At 35.8% G+C, this 20,010-nt stretch overlaps 1 protein-coding gene across 1 annotated transcript in view; it reads left to right on the top strand.

The window, feature by feature from the left end:
* EPB41L5 (erythrocyte membrane protein band 4.1 like 5) overlaps positions 1–20,010 on the top strand; it is a 142,109-nt gene that overhangs the window by 33,994 nt on the left and 88,105 nt on the right. Inside the window, 8 exon segments of the mRNA XM_030325470.1 lie at positions 10,055–10,097; positions 11,086–11,164; positions 12,378–12,422; positions 12,601–12,653; positions 15,092–15,212; positions 15,340–15,427; positions 16,632–16,720; positions 19,667–19,736. Of these exon segments, the coding sequence (XP_030181330.1) occupies positions 10,055–10,097; positions 11,086–11,164; positions 12,378–12,422; positions 12,601–12,653; positions 15,092–15,212; positions 15,340–15,427; positions 16,632–16,720; positions 19,667–19,736 (588 nt within the window).

Here is a 20,010-nt window from a genome sequence, read left to right as displayed (position 1 = left end):
AATTTTTTAATTTTGATGAAGTCTAATTTATCTGCTTTTTTTTAATGCTTTTGGTCATATCTGCAAAACTGCTGCCTATTTTGTTTTTTTCTTTATCTTTTGGAGTTAATTTTTGTATGTGTTGTAAGGTAGGGGGCTAACTTCATTCTTTTGCATGTGGATATCCAGTAGTCCTAGCACTGTTTATTGAAAAGGTTATTCTTTTCTCCATTGAATGATCTTGGCTTATTGAAAATCAGTTAGCCAGTTATATGAGTTTATTTCTGGCTTCTGGCTTCTGTCTTCTGTTCCATTCATCTGTCCATATGTTGATCCTTATGCCAGCATTACATTGTCTTGATTACTGTAATTTTTTGCTAAGTTTGAAATTGGAATTTAAGTGTGAATCCTTCAATTTTGTTCTTCTGTTTCAAGATTGTTTTGGCTGTTTGGGGTCACCTGTATTTCCATATACATTTTAGGATTAGCTTGTTCATTTCTGGGGGAAAAAAAGGCAATTGGAAGTTTGATCCGGATTGCACTGAGTCTATCCTTTTGCTATCATTATAATGTTAAATCTTATCCATGAATATGGATTGTCTTTCCATGTACTGGATCTTTACATCTCTTAAAACAGTGTTTTATAGTTTCACTTTACAGGTCTTTTACTTCCTTGGTTTTGTTCTTTAGCATTTTATTCCTTTAATGCTATTGTATACATAGTTGTTTTCTTTTTTTTTTTCCTTTTTAAAAAAATTTTTAAGTTTATTTTGAGAGAGACAGAGACAGTGTGAGCTGGGGAGGGGCTGAGAGAGAGGGAGACAGAGAATCCCAAGCAGGCTCTGCACTGGCAGTATAGAGCCTGACACAGGGCCCGATCCCACAGACTGTGAGATCATGACCTGAGCTGAAACCAAGAGTTGGGACGCTTAACTGACTAGGCCAGCCAGGTTCCCCTACATAGTTGTTTTCTTAATATCATCTTCTGATTGTTTATTGCTAGTATATAGGAATATAGTTGGGTTTTGTATACTTATCCTGTATCCTGCATCCTTGGTAAACTTCTTTATTAGTTTTAACGTGTTTTATGAAAAAGAACATGTCATCTGCAAAAAGAGATAGTGTGACTTCCTTTCTGATCTGAATGCCTTTTTTAAAAAAATTTTATTTAGATTCCAGTATAGTTAACATACAGTGTTATATTAGTTTCAGGTGTACAATATAGTGATTCAGCAATTCTATATATTACTCAGTGCTCTTGTATTTTCATTATCTTTTTACTTTTTACAGTAAGCTCTACATCTAGTATGGAGCTTGAACTCAAGACTCCAAGATCAAGAATCACATTCTCCACCAACTGAGCCAGCCGGGCATCCTCTAATCTGAATGCCTTTTATTTATTTATTTTCTCTTTCTTGCTTAAGTGCCCTGGTTAGAACCGTTAGTAATATGTTGAATAGAAGTGGTGACAGCAGACATTATTGTCTTGTCCCTGATCTTAGGGGGAGAGTGATCAGTCTCTCACCATCAAGTATGCTACTTGTGAGATTTCTATAGATGCCCTTTATCACGTTAAGGAAGGTGTCTTCTATTTCTATTTTGTTCATTGTTTTTATCAAAAATGGTGTTGGGTTCTTTCAAATGCTTTTTCTGCATCTATTGAGAGAGTCATATGGTTTCTCTCTTGTATTCTGTTTATATGTTGTATTATGTTGATAGTTTTTTTGTTTATGGGTGGTGTGTTGGACCAGTCTTGCTTTTCTGGGACAAATCCCACTTGGTCATAATGTATAGCCTTTTATATGTTGCTTGATTTGATTTGTTAGTATTTTGTTGAATATTTTGGTGCGTATATTTGTAAGGAATATTGGTCTATAGTTTTGTGGGTTTTTTTCCCTTTGATATCTTTGTCTTGTTTGGTGGGAACAGTACTAGCCTCAGAGAATGAGTTGGAAAGTCTTCCCTCCTCTTTCTGGGAAGGTCTTATGAAGGGTTGGTGTTAATTCTTCTTTTAGCATTTGGTAGAATTCACCAGCAAAGCTGTCTTGGTCCTGGGCTTTTCTTTGTGGGAAGTTTTTTGATTATTGACTAATCTCTTTGTTATAGGTGTATTCAGATTTGCTATTTGTTTCTTGAGGCAGTTTTTAAATCAAGCCACTTTATTTTTTTAAAGCTTATTTATTTATTTTGAGAGAGAGAACGCACGGGCACACGTGAGCCAGGGAGAGGCAGAGGAAGGGGTGGAAAGAGAGAATCCCAAGCAGGCTCCACACTGTCATTCTGGAGCCTGATGCACATGGCCTTGAACCCACAAACCATGAGATCATGACCTGAGCTGAAACCAAGAGTTGGATGCTTAACCGACTGAGCCACCCATGCACCCATAAACCAAACCATTGTGGAGAGCTTTGGGGGACTTACTGGATGAGGGGTTGGGATAGTATGTGTAAACCAGTTTTATTCTGGCATCCTAGGATTTAGAGTTCCTCTTGTTTTTGTTGACAGTAGAATATCGCCCATCCTCTATTTTCACATCTAAACTTAATTTAGTGTCCTTTTACATAGTCCAGAGATGATCTGAAGCCTTGAAGTATAATGATGAAATCTCTAGCTGTTTTACATAGAAAAATGTGCATGTATATATATTATATTTTGTGTACATATAAAGGTAATTAAGGTATTCCTGAACCCCATCTATGGACTTTTATTTAGTAACGTTTTCTTTCACAAATAATCTGTAGTTTAAAGGAAATCTGATAATGGTATTAATTTGCATGTGTTTTCTTAAAGTCTTTATGATAATCATTAGTGTTTTTGAAAATCTATAATCTCTTCTATATTATCGATGACTCCACAGATTTTTGTGGTACTATTTATTGATAAAGGATCAGGGTCATAAAAATAACAGGATGTGTGAAAAGTTGCCGAATGACAGCAGAACTCCCAATGTTATGGTTTAAATAAATGATGTTATGGGGTAGTTTTCTTGTACAATAGAATATTCCAGTGTGGAAATAATATATCTTAAACCAGGTAAGAAGGAATTCTTCTGATATTAAGTGGTTTTAGGTTGGTGCAGTAAGACTTGGCAAAATAGTTGAGGAATTAACTGTACCAATTTGCCAGAGAGCATGTATGATTTATTTTGAAGGAACAGTTTTCAGTCTTAAAATCAAATGTCTACTGAGATCAAACAGGAGAACAAAAGAAGGGAAGCAAGTTGGAGTATATCTTAAAAGACACAGGAGTGTTATGTACTTTTAAGAACTATGTTTTTTCTCATTTTTTTTTTCCCTGAATCATGCTGCATGCTTGATATATTTTCATTTCCCATTAAAAAATTTTATTTAAGGTTTTTGGGTTTGTTTTATTTGTTTTTTTGATATTTATCCATTCTTGAGAGAGAATGTGAATTTATCCATTCTTGAGAGAGAGAGAGAATGTGAGCAGGATAGGGGCAGACACACACACACACACACACACACACACTCTCTCTCTCTCTCTCTCTCTCTCTCTGTCTCTCTCTGTCTCTCATTCTCTCTCTCACTCTCTCAATCTGAAGCAGTCTCCAGGCTCTGAGCTGTCAGCCCGGACCCGATGCCGGGCTCAAGCTCAAGAACCAAACTGTGAGATCATGACCTGAGCTGAAGTCAGATGCTTAACTGACTGAACCACCCAGGCACCCTTCAAGCTTCATATTTAGAGCTTAGAATTTTTATTGGTCCATCAAGTTTTTAAAGAAGAACTAGTTACCTAGATTGTAGACAACTCTGTCATGTTTCAGAAAAGAGAAACAAAGGTAGCATTTCTCCTTTACTTGGAAAAGAAGGAAAAAGAACTTTAACAGTCAGTAGTAATTATTTTTTTGCTTTTTAAAAATACTGATTTGATAGCTTGTATTGGTTCTATGTATATTGTTTAAACTTCCCTTATTCTCTGTGTAAAACTCTTTAATTATCAGCACACAGTATTCAGCAGTCTAGTAAAAGTATAATTAATACATTATGATCAGGTGGAGTTTAATTTTCAGAAATGCAAGGACGATTCATTATCAGTTGATACAATTTGTCATATGTGTTTTTTTATGCATTGTCTCCTGCCTTTGTTTTCACAGGATTATCCTTTCTTGCTCACTTGATATCAGGCTTGGCTATGTGATTTGCCTTTGGCAGTGGAGTCTGAGTTGATGTGATGTTTGCCAATTCTGAACAGTTTCACTAACCATTTATGCTGTTATTGCTTCATCATACACTTAAATGTATACTTAAATATACATTCAAAAAAAGATTGAAACTGAAATCTTTACCACAAAGAAAATAAAGTAACTTGATTAGTTGAAGTGTATGGCATTTAAAGACAACACTGAATGGAAATGGAGATGTTAGATCCAAAGCTGAAGGCTAGAAAATGCATAATTGTCTAGTGGAACATAGAGTAAATGTTTTACAAGTGCACACCTGGAGGCTGCAACAGTCAATTACCTTGATAGCAAATCCAAGATCACTGAGTTAAGGGAAGAGGCAATTCTTATTCTAGTTTTAGAATTCAGCTTTCAGGTACTGTGGGCACAGTGTGTGAGATTTGTTTGTCTTGCTGACCCTCACTTATCTGAGGTTGTGCAGATAATAGGTCTAGAATTCTTATCAAGTGGTTTTTTTGGTGGCCTGTTAAGCCCCTTCTTTGTAGCCCCATAATACCTTGAATAAACCCAATGGACTTTGGCCTGTATAGAATTGACCTTCTGTCTATCTGTGTAGCTCCATCCAAGCTCTAGAAGGTGTACATTTTTCCATTTCTAGGTGTTTAGTGGATGTGTGTTACAACCTGTATAGGCAGCATCTATAGAAAACAGACCTGGTGATTACTCAGTGGCTCTGCTTTTTTTTTTTTTTTTTTTTAAATTTTTTAAAGTTTGTTTATTTCGAGAGAGATAGAGACAGCTTGAGCAGGGGAGGGACAGAGAGAGGGAGAGAGAGAATCCCAAGCAGGCTCTGCATTGTCAGCACAGAGCCTGACGCGGGGCTCGAATTCACAAAACTGTGAGATCATGGCCTGACCTGAAACTGAGAGTCAGATGCTTAACTGAGCCATCTAGGGGCTCCAGTTCTGCTCTCTTTCTTTGCAGATATTTGATTATTTACATTGGCAACAATAACAACAACAACTCTAGATTAGTAGAGGAATGATAGAAACATTTCTTTTAAACACATGATGTTAATTTGCATATTATTGCCAGTGCTATTTAATTTCATAATAGAAGTGCCAGCAATTATAGTTACAGACGTTGTAAAGGCTGGAAAGGAGGAGGTAAAACTAACACTGTTGGCAGATGATTGGGTTGGATATCAACTGAGAACTTAACACAAACAATAGGATTCAATAAAGTAGTGGGGAGTGAAAAATATATAGAAATAAGTAGCATATATGTTAAATATATGTATATTGTAACATGCACATAGATACCCTTGTATTTGTTAAATAAGGAGGAACAGTAAAAAGTGTGTTTCCAAAATAGATTATGTACTCTGTCCCTGGAGAATAAATATAAAACCTGCCTCACTCAACTTATATTCCCACTATGAGTTTACTTTTAAGAATTTTAAAAGAGCATACTAATAATACACAGACACAGTGGGAAGTCTATTTTAATGCCTCATCTAAGTCTTCATTTGAAATGTGTTACAATGAATATAGATTAAATTGAAGTGTTTTCAGTTAGATTACAGCAGTGCAGTGTATTGGTTCTCCATTTTTATAGCATAGTTTTTAAACTTTTTGTTGTTTACAATGTTAAAATTTTCAAAGATGTAAAAGATCTGTATGCTGAAAACTATAGAAAACTTATGAAGGAAATTGAAGAAGACACAAAGAAATGGAAAAACATTGCATGCTCATGGATTGGAAGAACAAATATTGTTAAAATGTCAATACTACCCAAAAATGTTAAAATTTCCTTTAAAACAACCCTTTAATTCAGAGCATAGGCCTCTACTCCTGAGAGGAGAAATATTTTCTGCAGATGTAGTTGTTTTGAAAGATGGTTAACACATCTCTGTTTTCAACTCTTTGCTCTTTGAGCAACAGTAGTAGGGCGTTTCTTTAATAGAGCTGTGTAGGTGGTTAGAAGTCAGGAATCACTTATTTGAAAAGCTTTTTACAGACTGTTTGGCTGAAGGGCTGGGATGAGGGTGTGTACATGTTAGTGTTTTGGAAGCTCCCTAGGTGATTCTTCGTTTGATTTGGTTATGTCTTTTGTGTTTGTGATTAAATATTATTTATGTTTTAAGATATACATAAGTAGATAATTTTTCTTTCATGCCCAGTTCAATAGGACGGAAAGAAATGTGGCTTCTCATATCCTTTGATGTCTACATTTATCAACCAAACTTTAAAATTAGGAAATTAGGAGGGAGTTTGTTTGCTTTGTAAGGTATGATGGGGAAAGAGAACTCTATTAGTTTCACACTAAGCATCCAAGAATCTATATCTGCATGCTCTCACCTTTATCATCTAATGTAATTTAAACTCAGCTCCTAAAGACCCTGATTGAAGGAAAATCCTTTCAGTGCCTATCTCTGAGCTCTGAATTTTCCAGTCCCTGGGCTTGGAATGTGGAGGAGATGAAAGAAAACAGACTTGAGAATATGCAAGCATGAACTCAGACCTTCCCCCGAATAACGTCACCCAGAACTCCCCAGCTCCTAAATTTCACTTTAAAATGTGCTTGATGCATTATCTGAGTCTGGGTCATCCTAAGGGAGAGCAGACATATGTAGGTAAAGAAGGGACTAAAATATCTGCTTGGAAGAAAACTCTGATCCTTAATCTCACTGGGATGATTTTATATTTAACGTGCTTCTTAGAATAGTAGGGTACAAATTAAAGATTAAAGGTGAATTTTTGAGACTAGCCCTAGATGTTCTTAAACAGGAAGAAATTTAAGTTATAATGATCTAAGAAAGAAAGACTAGATCTTGAAATATCACATGGTCTATCTTACATTAGTGTTTCTTTCTTTTACTCTTCAAAGTTCATCCTGTCAAAATTGATAGTCTGTTGGTTTTCAGTCCATTGTTAATGTTCTGTCTTTTTTTTTTTTTTAACCAACACACATAAACAGTTTTTTTTTTTGTTTGTTTTTTCCCCCTTTTCCCCCTCCCAAAGAGGGAACTCTTTGAAGAAACTCTGGATGGGGTCAGAAACCAATAACATCTTGTTGTGGGCAGGGGCGGTGCATGTGGTGATAGAAATTGGGTATATGGGCTGGTGGGCTATTGTAGGAGGTGGAGGGACTATGGATCATATGCCTATTAATACTACCCCAAAATTAAGCCATATAAATAAATATATTACTTATATAAAATATTAAAATAAGGGGTCCATGAGAGTTTTAAGTAGTATGTGCTCATTGTAGAATAAGTTTAAAATAGAGGAAAGCATAAAAAAGAAAAACTATCACCAGCAGTATCTGTCACTTAGAGATAACATTTTTACTGTTTTGTTTTAGATTATCTCAGTCCAAAAGAAAAGTGCATGTTTTTATATACAAACTTGTACATTTTGATAAAACACTTGTGTCTATCCTACACCTTTAAAAGGTGTAACCTACCTTTTAAAACTCAGCAGTATATTGTAAATAATTTTCCAGATCCTTAAGTATTTGCTTTCCTTTTTTTTAAATTTTTTTTTTTTTTCAATGTTTATTTATTTTTGGGACAGAGAGAGACAGAGCATGAACGGGGGAGGGGCAGAGTGAGAGGGAGACACAGAATCGGAAACAGGCTCCAGGCTCCGAGCCATCAGCCCGGAGCCTGACGCGGGGCTCGAACTCACGGACCGCGAGATCGTGACCTGGCTGAAGTCAGACGCTTAACCGACTGCGCCACCCAGGCGCCCCTTGCTTTCCTTTTTTTAAAAAAAAATTTTTTTTTTAACGTTTATTTATTTTTGAGACAGAGAGAGACAGAGCATGAACAGGGGAGGGGCAGAGAGAGAGGGAGACACAGAATCTGAAACAGGCTCCAGGCTCTGAGCCGTCAGCATAGAGCCCGACGCGGGGCTCAAACTCATGGACTGTGAGATCATGACCTGAGCCGAAGTCAGACGCTTAACCGACCAAGCCACCCAGGCGCCCCTGCTTTCCTTGTTTTTAATGGCTGCATCATGTTGTATCATACTGAAATACTTTAACCAGTTCACTGTTGTTGAATATATATATTGTCTTAACTTTCTCATATAATTGCTTATAAATAAATCTGCACACATCCATCATTATTTCTAGGTATAGAATTGTTGGGTCAAAGACAATTATTTTTAAAACATTGTTAAATTGCCTCCTGGAAGAGTTGTGCTCATTTACGCTCACGGTGTAGGAGTCTCCCTAACCATAGGCACATAAGACAACCCAGGTGACCAGCCAGACTACCTGTTAATTCATTGCAGTAGAGTAGATAAAACCTGAAGATAAGGCAACTCCCAGATTCATGTTGTGGGAAGAAGACAGTCTGGGGTATAAAAACTAATTTTATCTTTTACCCAGTATGTCATTGGCATCAGGCTCTAGTAGGTATTAGCATAATTAAGTTTCAGATTATTGGATATTGATATTGGCCATGATGGATGGACTTTTTTGCTGTACTAGGTTGAAGTCTTTTCTGCTAAAAGATTGAATTGTGTTCTGTCTACTGGCCGGCCTAGGATTCAGTTGGAGGGATGTATAAAACTGAAGAGTTGCTACATTGAAATATGCTTAAAATGAATATCCACCTGAATTCAGTAAAAGATGAAAGATGGCTGGGTACTTGGCTGGCTCAATAGGTAGAACATGCAACTCTTGATCTCGGCTCCAGGTTGTGAGTTCGAGCACCACATTGGGTGTAGAGAGTACTTAAAAAATAAAATCTTAAAGAAAGGATGAGAGATGGCTGTCTAAGTAGCATACACACTTGGAATCTAGAGAAAATATTGCACAGTACTTAATTGCCTTTTGAACTGTTTACTGAACATCTTATTTCAATGTGCAGAGGTACTTTGCTCACCCACTGGTAGCTTTGTGAATTTCACTTTTGGATCTTGGGGGAGAATGGAGAGAAGAGGCTAGGCAAATAATTGGCAAGAAAAGCAAACAGTTACAAGGCTGTTAACAATGCAGCCTTGTTTACCCACTTTGCCTGTCTGGGTTTCTGAAACTGGATTCCTTAGCTCTGTGAACTAGTTAGTACAAGAGCACTCCTTTCGTTTTTTTGGGTGCTTGGAATTGTAAGCATGTTGGAGAGAACACAGGCTTGTATATCTTAGTTGGATGAGTGCATCCCGTCACTGTTAGGACATGGTGGTGTAAAGGGATTAATAGTGAGAAGTGAGCTGGGACTGGTTTATGTGTGGAAGCCTCTGGAATTGCTTCTTAAGTCTGTTTGTGTTATGGGCATTTCAGAGTGGGGAGGTTACAGAAATCAAAAGCCTATTACTTTTGAAACCAGAAGTCTGCTAGTCACAGTTTTAACATTTTTTATTTATAAAGCAAAGGAACAAAAAAGACTACTTCATTTAATAGGTGGGGTTAGTTATGAGAAAGATCTAATTTTATTTTGTAGGCTCTTTCAAAGAGTACTACCTCTGAGTAGTATCTGTTTTGTAAAGTTTAAATGACACTGTTATTTCCTCTCACTTTTGGTTGTGATCTGTTAATAAATATTACGTTTTTATTACAAGAATGAACCAGACACTGGAGTATGAGGATACTTTTCTTCTCATTTTAACAATTTTGAAAGAGTCATTTTTTTTGGAAACAGGAAAACTAAGGGCAGAATTTAAAATATCATCCTTGTTACTGTGAGAGAGGAGAGGAAATGTTTTAAGAAGTAGTATATCTGGTCTTAGGTCTTTTTTTGCTTGTGTGTCATAAGCTTGCTGTAGATGTTGGGACAGATAATCCTCCCCCCATTTTCATCCTCACTTTTGTTTTTCATATTTCTTTCTGGTTATCAACAAAAACATGATGAAAATTAACTTTTAATAATGAAAATGTTGAGTTCTATCATCTGCATAACATCTGATTTTTGTTTTTTATTTTCAGCACTGGTTAGATGGTACAAAGAGCATCAAAAAGCAAGTAAAAAGTAAGTGTTGAAAAAATTGTGAACAAAAAGTAAATTATATATTAGAAGCTCTGATTCCTAATAAATCATGTTTCAGATGAATTTCTTAGCATCTCTACTTTAAAGATAATTTCAATTTGATATACTGACCTACCCCCTTAGTTCTAGAGGGTTAATAGTAATCTAGATTCAAGTGCTTTATAGTTTATTTCCTGGAGAAAGGCTTGAATCTTGCAAGGAGATTGAGTTCTCATGCGATGCTTAACTTTTATTTAGTAATTGTGTTGGAATTTTCCTGCTTGGCATCTGTCCTGCTCTGTAAAATGTTTTGAGACTTTAGAGCTGTACCTTTTAAAATTTAAAAATAATGAAATGAAACAATTGACATAAAATGTCAGTTTTATTCCTAGTAATAGGGAAAAATACCAGTGTTCACTCGTAATCCAGCTTGTTCTTTGTGGTAGTAGAGATTTCAGAGCGCCTCAACTTTTTTGTCTTTACAAAATAATGGGACCTCTGAGAATTTACAAGTTAGTGAAATAGGTGAAGTGAATTGAAAGTGTGGGGGGAATTTGCAGTGAGCGGTTAATAACCCAGGCATTCCTTAGTCTTTTAAGAAATATAGTGTGGCAGGTTTTTTAAGGCTGTTAGATTGCACAGTCAAGACTTTTATTTGATGCATTTGTCCCTAAACTGTTAGAATTAATCTAGAGCTATCTATTTTTGGGAGGACAGCTAATTGTAATGGTACTATATGATGGTTGGTACATTTTAAAAAACCTATTGATTGATCTTTTTGTGTTAGGTGTACTTAAAACCTTTAATTTAAAGGCTTTAATGAAGCCATACAGTATTTCGATGTGTGAAATATTACCACAAAGCCTGTTACCTTTTCTCCCTAATTCAAGTAGATCATTTTTGACAAATTTACTGACTGGAAAATTCCTACAGTTTGAATAGTTATATTAAAAAAAAAATTAAAGTTTTTTTTTTTTTTTTTTTTAAACAGTTGGTTCACCCTATTGTCTGCATCTTCGAGTTAAGTTTTATTCCTCAGAACCAAATAATCTTCGTGAAGAGCTAACCCGGTAAGACTACTCTCTAGAGTTGTACAGGGGTAAAGTAGTTTTGGTCAGCTAGCTAAAGGTGTTGGAAGATTGTCTTTATAATTCTTTACAGTTTATAGACCACTAATGAAATGGATCTCTTATCCCTGGTAATAAGACCTGTCAGACAATAGAATTTCATTTTGGGACAGTGTTTTTAAGTGTAGAATTTTTCCCTTTATCAGTTTTCAAAATAAAGAGTTGTTTCCCTAGCATTCTTTAAGGTAACTACTGAGTTCCTTTTTTAAATTATCATCAACTCATGGATTTTACTTATTTATGTATGTATGTATGTTTAGTTTGGGGAGTGAGTGTGAGCAGGGGAAGGGCAAAGAGAGAGGGACAGAGGATTTGAAGCGGGCTCCGTGCCAACAGCAGTGAGCCCGATGCGAGTCTTGAATTCACTAATCATGACCTGAGCTGAAGTCAGATGCTTGGCTGACAGAGCCACACAGGTGCCTCTCAACTCATGGATTTTAAACAAGATTGCTGTGTTTGAATATGTTGCCATATTATATTTATTCATGTTATGTTTGTTGGTGTTCAAAATGATCTCTCTTCGGCCACTGGGAGTTTATTCATGTTGGCTCCTAATATTCTTTACCTATTGAAATACCGCTCGCTGACTGATGAAAAATAATAAATCCTGATTTGGTTTGAATAGTTTTAAACAAACTTTAAGCAGGTTATATACAATTATTTCTATTTTGTCCTGCCTCCTTCATATTTATTCATTGATTATACATGGTAAATGCATGATTCATTCACACATACTATTTATTAAGTAAAAATTGAATTGCTGAGTCCCTTTAGAAGGGTTTTCTTCTCTTGCACCCTCTACCAGCGAGATTATAGCTAATCTCCATAGTTACATATATGCCTGTGTCCTTTCACATCCAGGTGGTTTGTGTTGTGAGAGTAATGTAAACTTAGATCATAGAGCTCATTCTCCATAATTTGCTTAAAACCTTTAATCTTAAGGTGGTTGTACTGTATTCAGTTATCTTATGGACATGCTGCCATCCTCCTGATGGCTTATTGGCCCCAATTTTTTTTCATATTTTTTTCTTTTATAGATTCTATTGCAGGTAAAATTCTGTAATTAAAAATGTTTCTTCTCACATTAGAAGGGTAGGATTATTTTTCATAGTAGATTATTCTGTTTAGTTAAATTTATGCCTTTTATTTTTCTTAGGTATTTATTTGTTCTTCAATTAAAACAAGATATTCTCAGTGGAAAGTGAGTATTAGTTATTTAAGGTAAACCACATTTTATTAAGTAGTTGAAAATGATTTTGAAAAATAAGTTCATAATTATGAAAAAAGAATGGTCAACATAAAGTAGGTATTATTTGCATTTATCTTAAAATGAACCTTGGGAAGTTGACTTGTCTAACAAATTTGTGTTTCGGTCTCAGATTAGAGTGTCCCTTTGATATAGCAGTTCAGCTGGCAGCTTATAATCTGCAAGGTAAGCAATTCTTATGTTGACTGTTAAGAATAAAGCATAATTCTTTTCTGTGTGTTTTTAGTTAAGAATTTCAAAAGATTCAAAATGATGGGTAAGAAAAGTAACACCACTGTTAACTTGTATCAATATCCAACCTTATTACTTTACTTTGTTTAAAGAACATGGCCTTCTTTTTCTTCCCTTTCACTTCATTTGCTCCCTTTCTATCTGTAACTTCTTTTCAAGCAAAATTGCTGTTGACTTGATAATTCAATAAATATTATAAGGGGACTCTCAGCTTTTTTTTTTTTTTAACTTGAAAAGAATGCAGGGATATAAGAGATTTTTGCAGTTGTATTTTTGCTTTCTTTAGTTTGATTCTTTTTTTTTTTTTTAAGTCTTGTTTATTTTGAAGGGGAGAGAGAGCATGAGAGTGAGTGAGGGAGGGACAAAGAGAGCGAGAAAGAGAAACTCAAGCAGGCTCCTCACTGTCAGTGCACAGCCCAACTCAGGCTTGATGTCAAGAAGTAGGAGATCATTACATGAGCTAAAAATCAAGAGTCGGATGCTTAACCGACTGAGCCACCCAGGCACTCCTCTTTAGTTTTATTCTTAAAAATGAATCCATGAAAGAAATACTTAGAGCATATTTAAAAGTTCCTGATGGTTAAAGTATTTTCCAATAAATGAAATTAATGAAAAAACTTATAATTTTGTACCTTATTGTACTGACGAAATACTGTTAAGTTTAGGTATTTTTTTTCTGAAAAATTGACATTTTAAGAAAACTGTAATTTCAGTCCTCATTCACAAAATGGAAAGAAATCTGTTCTGTTGGAGTATCTAGATGCTTAACCATCTGACTGTATCTTGGACGCTTAACCATCTGAGCCACCCAGGCACCCCTAAATGTTTATTGTTTGATTCATGCATTGTGGCTCTATTTTGTTATCTCTTAACCCTCCTTATCACATTTTTTTTCCTAAGTAAAAGTTCTTTCCTACTTTCTCCTTCATCCACAGCACCATTATTTGCATGATTCCGCCACACTTCTTGTCATGTTGTGCATCTCTGTGTCCCTTGTCTAACATTTTGCCAAATCCGAAGTCTTAAGGTCCTTAGAATAAATTTGCTGAAGTACAGTCCATCTTCATAAAATGAGCTCTGTGTTTCTTGTTTATGATTTTATATTTTATCAGAATAATTTTTGTTACTAGCTTTTTTCATACTCTCAATTCAGTTTTTCCTTGACATTTTAATATATATCCTGAACAACACTAGGTAGAAGATTTGGTTTGGTGCTTCTTAAAAATGTGACCTAAAACAGAAAAAAAAATACCCGTTATCCAGACAGAAGAGTAATTTCTTCAGCAACAGATTGGGCATGATAATATTTTCCAAGGTTGTTGAGAAAATAGATGACAATATATCTGTAATATGTCAAGTGTGTAGAGTCTGTATTCAATAAATAATGAGTTGTTACCATTTTTATTAGTATCTCAAGATCTCTGTATTTTTTTCTCTATACAACTGGATATTTTTAATAAAAATGGAACTATTTTAATTTTTAAATGAGTAAGATGTTCTTTAAAAGGGAAATGTCTAAAGTAAAGAAAATATTAGAATCATTTTCCCTTCTTCCCCAAACCTATATTTCAGAGCTAACCATAGATGGGCACATGATTATTTGTGCCCCGCCCAAGTGTTTTCCTACTGCTTCCCTTCCCCAGATACTTTTTACTAATATTTTTTTCAGTTATTTCTTTAGGATTATCTATTTACAATTCCAGGAGGACGGAGCCTGTGTCTTGTAGTGGTGTATGATGTCATGTTCTCTGCATATTAGTTTTTTTTTTTTTTCTAATATTTATTTTTGAGAGAAAGAGTGCAAGCTGGGGAGGGGCAAAGAGAGAGGGAGACACAGAATCTGAAGCAGGCTCCGGTCTCCAAGCTGTCAGCATAGAGCCTCACGTGGGGCTCAAACCCACAAATCATGAGATCGTGACCTGAGCCGAAGTCAGATGCTTAACCGACTGAGTCATCCAGGTGCCCCTCTGCATATTGGATTCTTAATAGATGCTGGCTAAATGTTTTTTTTAAAGGTTGCTAAATATTTTTGTTTATTCATTACAAGGTCAAAAGGTGTTTCTCTAAGGAAGTCTACAAAGAGGTTTTCAAAAGCTAAACATTATAACATATGAAATAAATGAACAGAAACACATATATTTGAAAATATACCACCAACCACAAGTATATCATTGTGCATATAGATGTTGGTTGACATGTTGTAAGTCTAAGCTAGATTTATTTTGGGGAATGATCTGGGTGTTATGAATTACTATAGTTTAAGAAAGAACGTTTCTAATCTTAGCAGTTTTTATTAATGAATTCTGAAGAAAGATTCAGCAGGAAATAAACTTAATTAACAAAATATAACTTTGTGCAACTTATGTTTGTAGCTGAACTTGGTGACTATGATCTTGCTGAGCATAGTCCTGAACTTGTGTCTGAGTTCAGGTTCGTGCCCATTCAGACTGAAGAGATGGAGCTGGCTATTTTTGAGAAATGGAAGGAATACAGGTACCTGGCTTTGCCCACACTTTTCTTTAACATCACTGCAGTGATTTTGTATGTTTTCTTCTATTGCCGTCCTTGGTATAGAATTTACATTTATTATTATTAAAAATTACTATTTTTTAAATTTCAGAGGTCAGACACCAGCACAAGCTGAAACCAATTATCTGAATAAAGCCAAATGGTTAGAAATGTATGGGGTTGATATGCATGTGGTCAAGGTAAGAACTGTGTTGTGATGATTTTTAAAAAGTTTATTCCTTCAAGATTGAAGGTAACTATGACTTTTTTCAAAATGAAGGAGGGCATGGAGATGGTATAGTATAGCACTGGGTACTTTGGATGTGTTATAAAGGTTGAGATTAAATATGAAAATCTCACATAAAGTTACAGTATAAGAAAGAAGAGAAACAACCAATCTCCAAAAAGCTGTATCTGTTTTTAAGGTGTTACTATGTTTTTTAGATTTTAAACCACTTTTATTCTTATTAAGTGTAATATTCATGTAACATTCATGTCATCTGGCATCACATAAACTGAGTAGGCTATTTAAAAATTAAAATAATTCAGGAAGCAAAGTTGAAAATTTATAGCTTGAGAAGACTTTGATAAGCTATAATACAGCTTGTATAATGATTTAACTTATTTCTAGTTTAAAGAGTTAAAATTTTCCAGAAAGACAGTTTTTTTAAAGTTTGTTTATTTGTTTATTTATTTTGAGAGAGAGCTAGTGTGTGTGAGTGCACATGTGTGTGGGGAGGGGCAGCAAGAGAGGGAGAGAGAATCTCAAGCAGGCTCTGTGCTGTCAGCACAGAACCGAACACAGGGCTTGATCTCCTAAACCATGAGATCATGACCTGAGCCAAAGTCAAGAGTCAGACGTCCAACTCACTGAGCCACCCAGGCGCCCCTAGAAAGGTAGTCTTTTTAAAAATGGTGATTTAAGTGGTGAATAGACTATAGGCAGAATCTGCAAAGAGCTTTCTTTGTCGTGGAAGTACACCTGTGTATTTTCAGTGATGACCTACCTTAAGACTATGGTGTTAGCCAAAGCATAAGAGACTCTTAAAAACTGAGAACAAACTGAGGGTTGATGGGGGGTGGGAGGGAGGGGAGGGTGGGTGATGGGTATTGAGGAGGGCACCTTTTGGGATGAGCACTGGGTGTTGTATGGAAACCAATTTGACAATAAATTTCATATATTGAAGAAAAAAAAAGACTATGGTGTTAACGGTGAACTAAATGTATGCATGAATTTTCCTGAGAATGTTATTTTGGATATTTCTATTTGTTGAAAACATTTTGCATATTAATAGTAGCCTGTATATAGTTAATATAATTCGATGTGAAAATAAACTTTTGTGTGAAAATGTGATATCTGTCTTATGCAAATAAAGTTAACATGTTTTGCTTTCCTTAAATTAGGCTAGAGATGGAAATGACTATAGCTTGGGACTGACCCCAACAGGAGTCCTTGTTTTTGAAGGAGAGACCAAAATTGGCCTATTTTTTTGGTAAGCAGAGTTAATATTACAGATACTTACAGGTTTTTATTGTTGTTTTTTTTTTTTTTTTAATGAGTAAAAACATTTCTTTCAAGTTAATACATAAAATAGAGTTTGGAGATCAAATAATTCTGAAAAGATAATAAAAATCACCTGTCTCCTGTCATACTCCTTACCCATTCTTAGTCCCATCCCCCAGGGGTAATTTTTAAAACTCTTCCATCCATTTTTCCATTAGTTTCAAGGTATGTCAATATACATCTCTTTTTTTTTTTTTTTTAATTTTTTTTTTCAACACTTATTTATTTTTGGGACAGAGAGAGACAGAGCATGAACGGGGGAGGGGCAGAGAGAGAGGGAGACACAGAATCGGAAACAGGCTCCAGGCTCTGAGCCATCAGCCCAGAGCCTGACGCGGGGCTCGAACTCCCGGACCGCGAGATCGTGACCTGGCTGAAGTCGGACGCTTAACCGACTGCACCACCCAGGCGCCCCAATATACATCTCTTGATACATATTTTTTATTTCTACATGTACTAAATGTTCACATGGACACTCTCATGTCGTATAGTTATTACATCACTACTTTTAGAACTTCTTGTTACACAGTCATATTACCCCATATTCCCTGGTGTGTAAGAGGAAAATATTTACCCCTCCTTTTAAGCTGTGCTTCTCTTTTTAGGTACTAACTTAACTCATAGTTGAAAATTGTATTTGCATTTCCTATCAAGGAATAGATTTTACTTGGATTTCGTAGCCATAGTAAAGTTCTTCACATCTTGCCTGGTTTGTTCTAAAAGTGGAAACTCAGGAAATAGTGTTCATATTGTTATCCCTGTATCTGAAATGGTGGAGAACTTCACACTGTACTGGTGTTATATACATGAGTTAAAGGGCCTCTCTGTTGTTTACTTCTTCACAGCATGCCAGGATGGTTAGCTCAAAGCCCACCCAGCACCAAACTCAATTTCTTATATATCCAGTTACTTTAAATATAGCCCAATAAGTTTATTTTTAATCATTTAGAGCCTTCGTGCTTTGCATGTCCCCCTATAAACTATATCTGCCATCAGCTGGTCATAGATGTGACAAATCCTGTAGCTATAAAAGACACCAAACCACTACTGCCCTTCGGAACTCTCTGACCTAGAGACTTCCCACTTGCTGCTGAATGCCATTGCATAGAAACCCAAGCCCCTTCTCTGATTCCCTTCTCTCCTACAAGTTCCCTTGCTGTCTCCCCTGCTTTGGGGGTAGCTTTGTGCAGTCACCTCTGGAGGATCTCCTGTTGTCAAGGGCTTCCTTTTCATGCAACCCTGTCCAAACAGGTGTTTACCTGTCAGTAAAGTTTGTTGTACAATAGAGCTAGGTCATGATCCTTTCTTTCTGATCAGTCTGGAAATACTTGAACTCACAAATGGAATTACATTTTCTTTCTGTATAGGTTTTTGTTTTTCCTGGAGTTTTTGGCTTCCCCCTCAGTTTCTTACACCCCACGCAGTGCTTTAAATTACCTGCCTTTGTCTTATCCTTACGTTCTTTCAGATCCTCAGGGTTGCATTAAATGATTTTTCTGTTCCCGTTGAAATTGTCTGCTCTCCAGGCTGCTCTACAGCTTTCATCTGTTTTTTCAGCTAGGATCCTGTGTCTTCGTCCCATATTTTCCTTTCTTTTGTTTTTTCTGATCTATATCCTCAGGTAACTAACTGCCTAAGAAAAGCAGGGTGTAGGAGATAAATTGTTTGAATCCTTGGATGCCTTAAAATGGTTTATTCTTCTCTTACGCTTTCTTGGTAATTGGGCTGAGAATAGAATTTTAGGTTTGAAAATTATTTTCCCTCAAAAAGTTGAAGATAGATTTCATTTATTTTGGAATTCAGGTATCCATGCTAGGGACTTTCTGAGAGACTTGAGTGGAATACCTTCACAGTTGTCCCTTGATAGGTGAAGGAGCTTTGGGGTATTTATTTATCCAGTCTTTGAGTGTTAATTCTCTGACACTTCCAGCTTGCCCTGTGGGCAGATGGAACGTACTTCATGGCCAGAGAATGCTGTAGCTGGAGAGTTGAAGAAAGCATCTTTTGTACCACTTCTTAAGGTTGTTGTGAGGATCTGTTGAATTAATATGTGTAGTACACCTAGAAGGTTACCTGACACTTGATAGGCCTTATGTAAGTATTTGTTACACTTAAGTGCTAGTTCTTCCCCTCCTGCTCCACCTATTGTGCTTAGTTACTTACTATTTTAGTACAACTCTTGTAAAAAAGTTATGTTTTACAATTGTATTTTGTATAAGTTATATTTAAAAACTAGCGAGAATGAGAGTTTCATTGTTTTGACATTCACAGTTTGCAGAAGGGCAAAGTTCACATGTGGTAGGTTGTTGAGGATTTCAGTACAGGTGGGTGATAGAGTTGGAAAAGGGGCCATAAAGTGATGTTTAAAAAAAACCTTTTTTCTTTTTTTTTTTTTTAAAGATGTACTTCCTCAAACAAATTGATACAGAAAATAAAGTTGCAGGTCTTAATCAAAAATTTGTTTTCATTTATGCCTTTTAGAAAACCTTTATAGTCTTTCTGTATCCAGTTCCTATGCTGCTGCTCTACACTAGGCCTGGGGAATCTCTTGTACCATAGCTGGGAACCTATAAAGTATTAAATGGATTTCTTCATATTCTTTTTTTTTTGTAACATTTTTACTGTCTGATATTTGTGCCCCATCAGTTTTGTTAGAGATCCTGCTTTTGAAATGTTTTTTTTCTGTTATCCTAATTATTTTTTTAGATTAGAGGCTTTGTTGGTGGGCAGTATAGGTAAAGAGGGTAAACACCCTCTTAATCAATTTACAGTTCAGCTGTTAGATGATTGATATACTGGAAATAACAGCAAAAATTTTCTTTTAATTTAGAGGACATTTATTTGAAATCTGGCTTTTGTTCTAATATTGTTATAGGCCCAAGATAACCAGGTTGGATTTTAAGAAGAATAAATTAACCCTGGTGGTTGTAGAAGATGATGATCAGGTAGGAATTGTATTGCATTATTTATTTAACAATGACTATGTTATGTGGTAACTCAAGTCTAATTTTTCTTTTCTTTTCTTTTTTTTTTTTTTTTTTTTTTGAGAGAGAGGGAGAATGTGCATGCAAGCTGGAGAGGGGCAGAGAGAGAGAGGGATAGAGAGAGAGTCCCAGGCAGGCTCCATGCCCAGCACAGAGCCCAATGCCAGGCTTGATCTCACAACTGTGAGGTCATGGCCTGAGCCGAAATCAAGAGTTGGACACTTAACTGACTGAG

Source organism: Lynx canadensis, chromosome C1 (assembly GCF_007474595.2).
Source record: "Lynx canadensis isolate LIC74 chromosome C1, mLynCan4.pri.v2, whole genome shotgun sequence".
In the NCBI taxonomy this organism is placed as follows: Eukaryota; Metazoa; Chordata; class Mammalia; order Carnivora; family Felidae; genus Lynx; species Lynx canadensis.
Note: the sequence above shows the minus strand (reverse complement) of the source record. Positions and strands in the feature narration are given on the sequence as shown.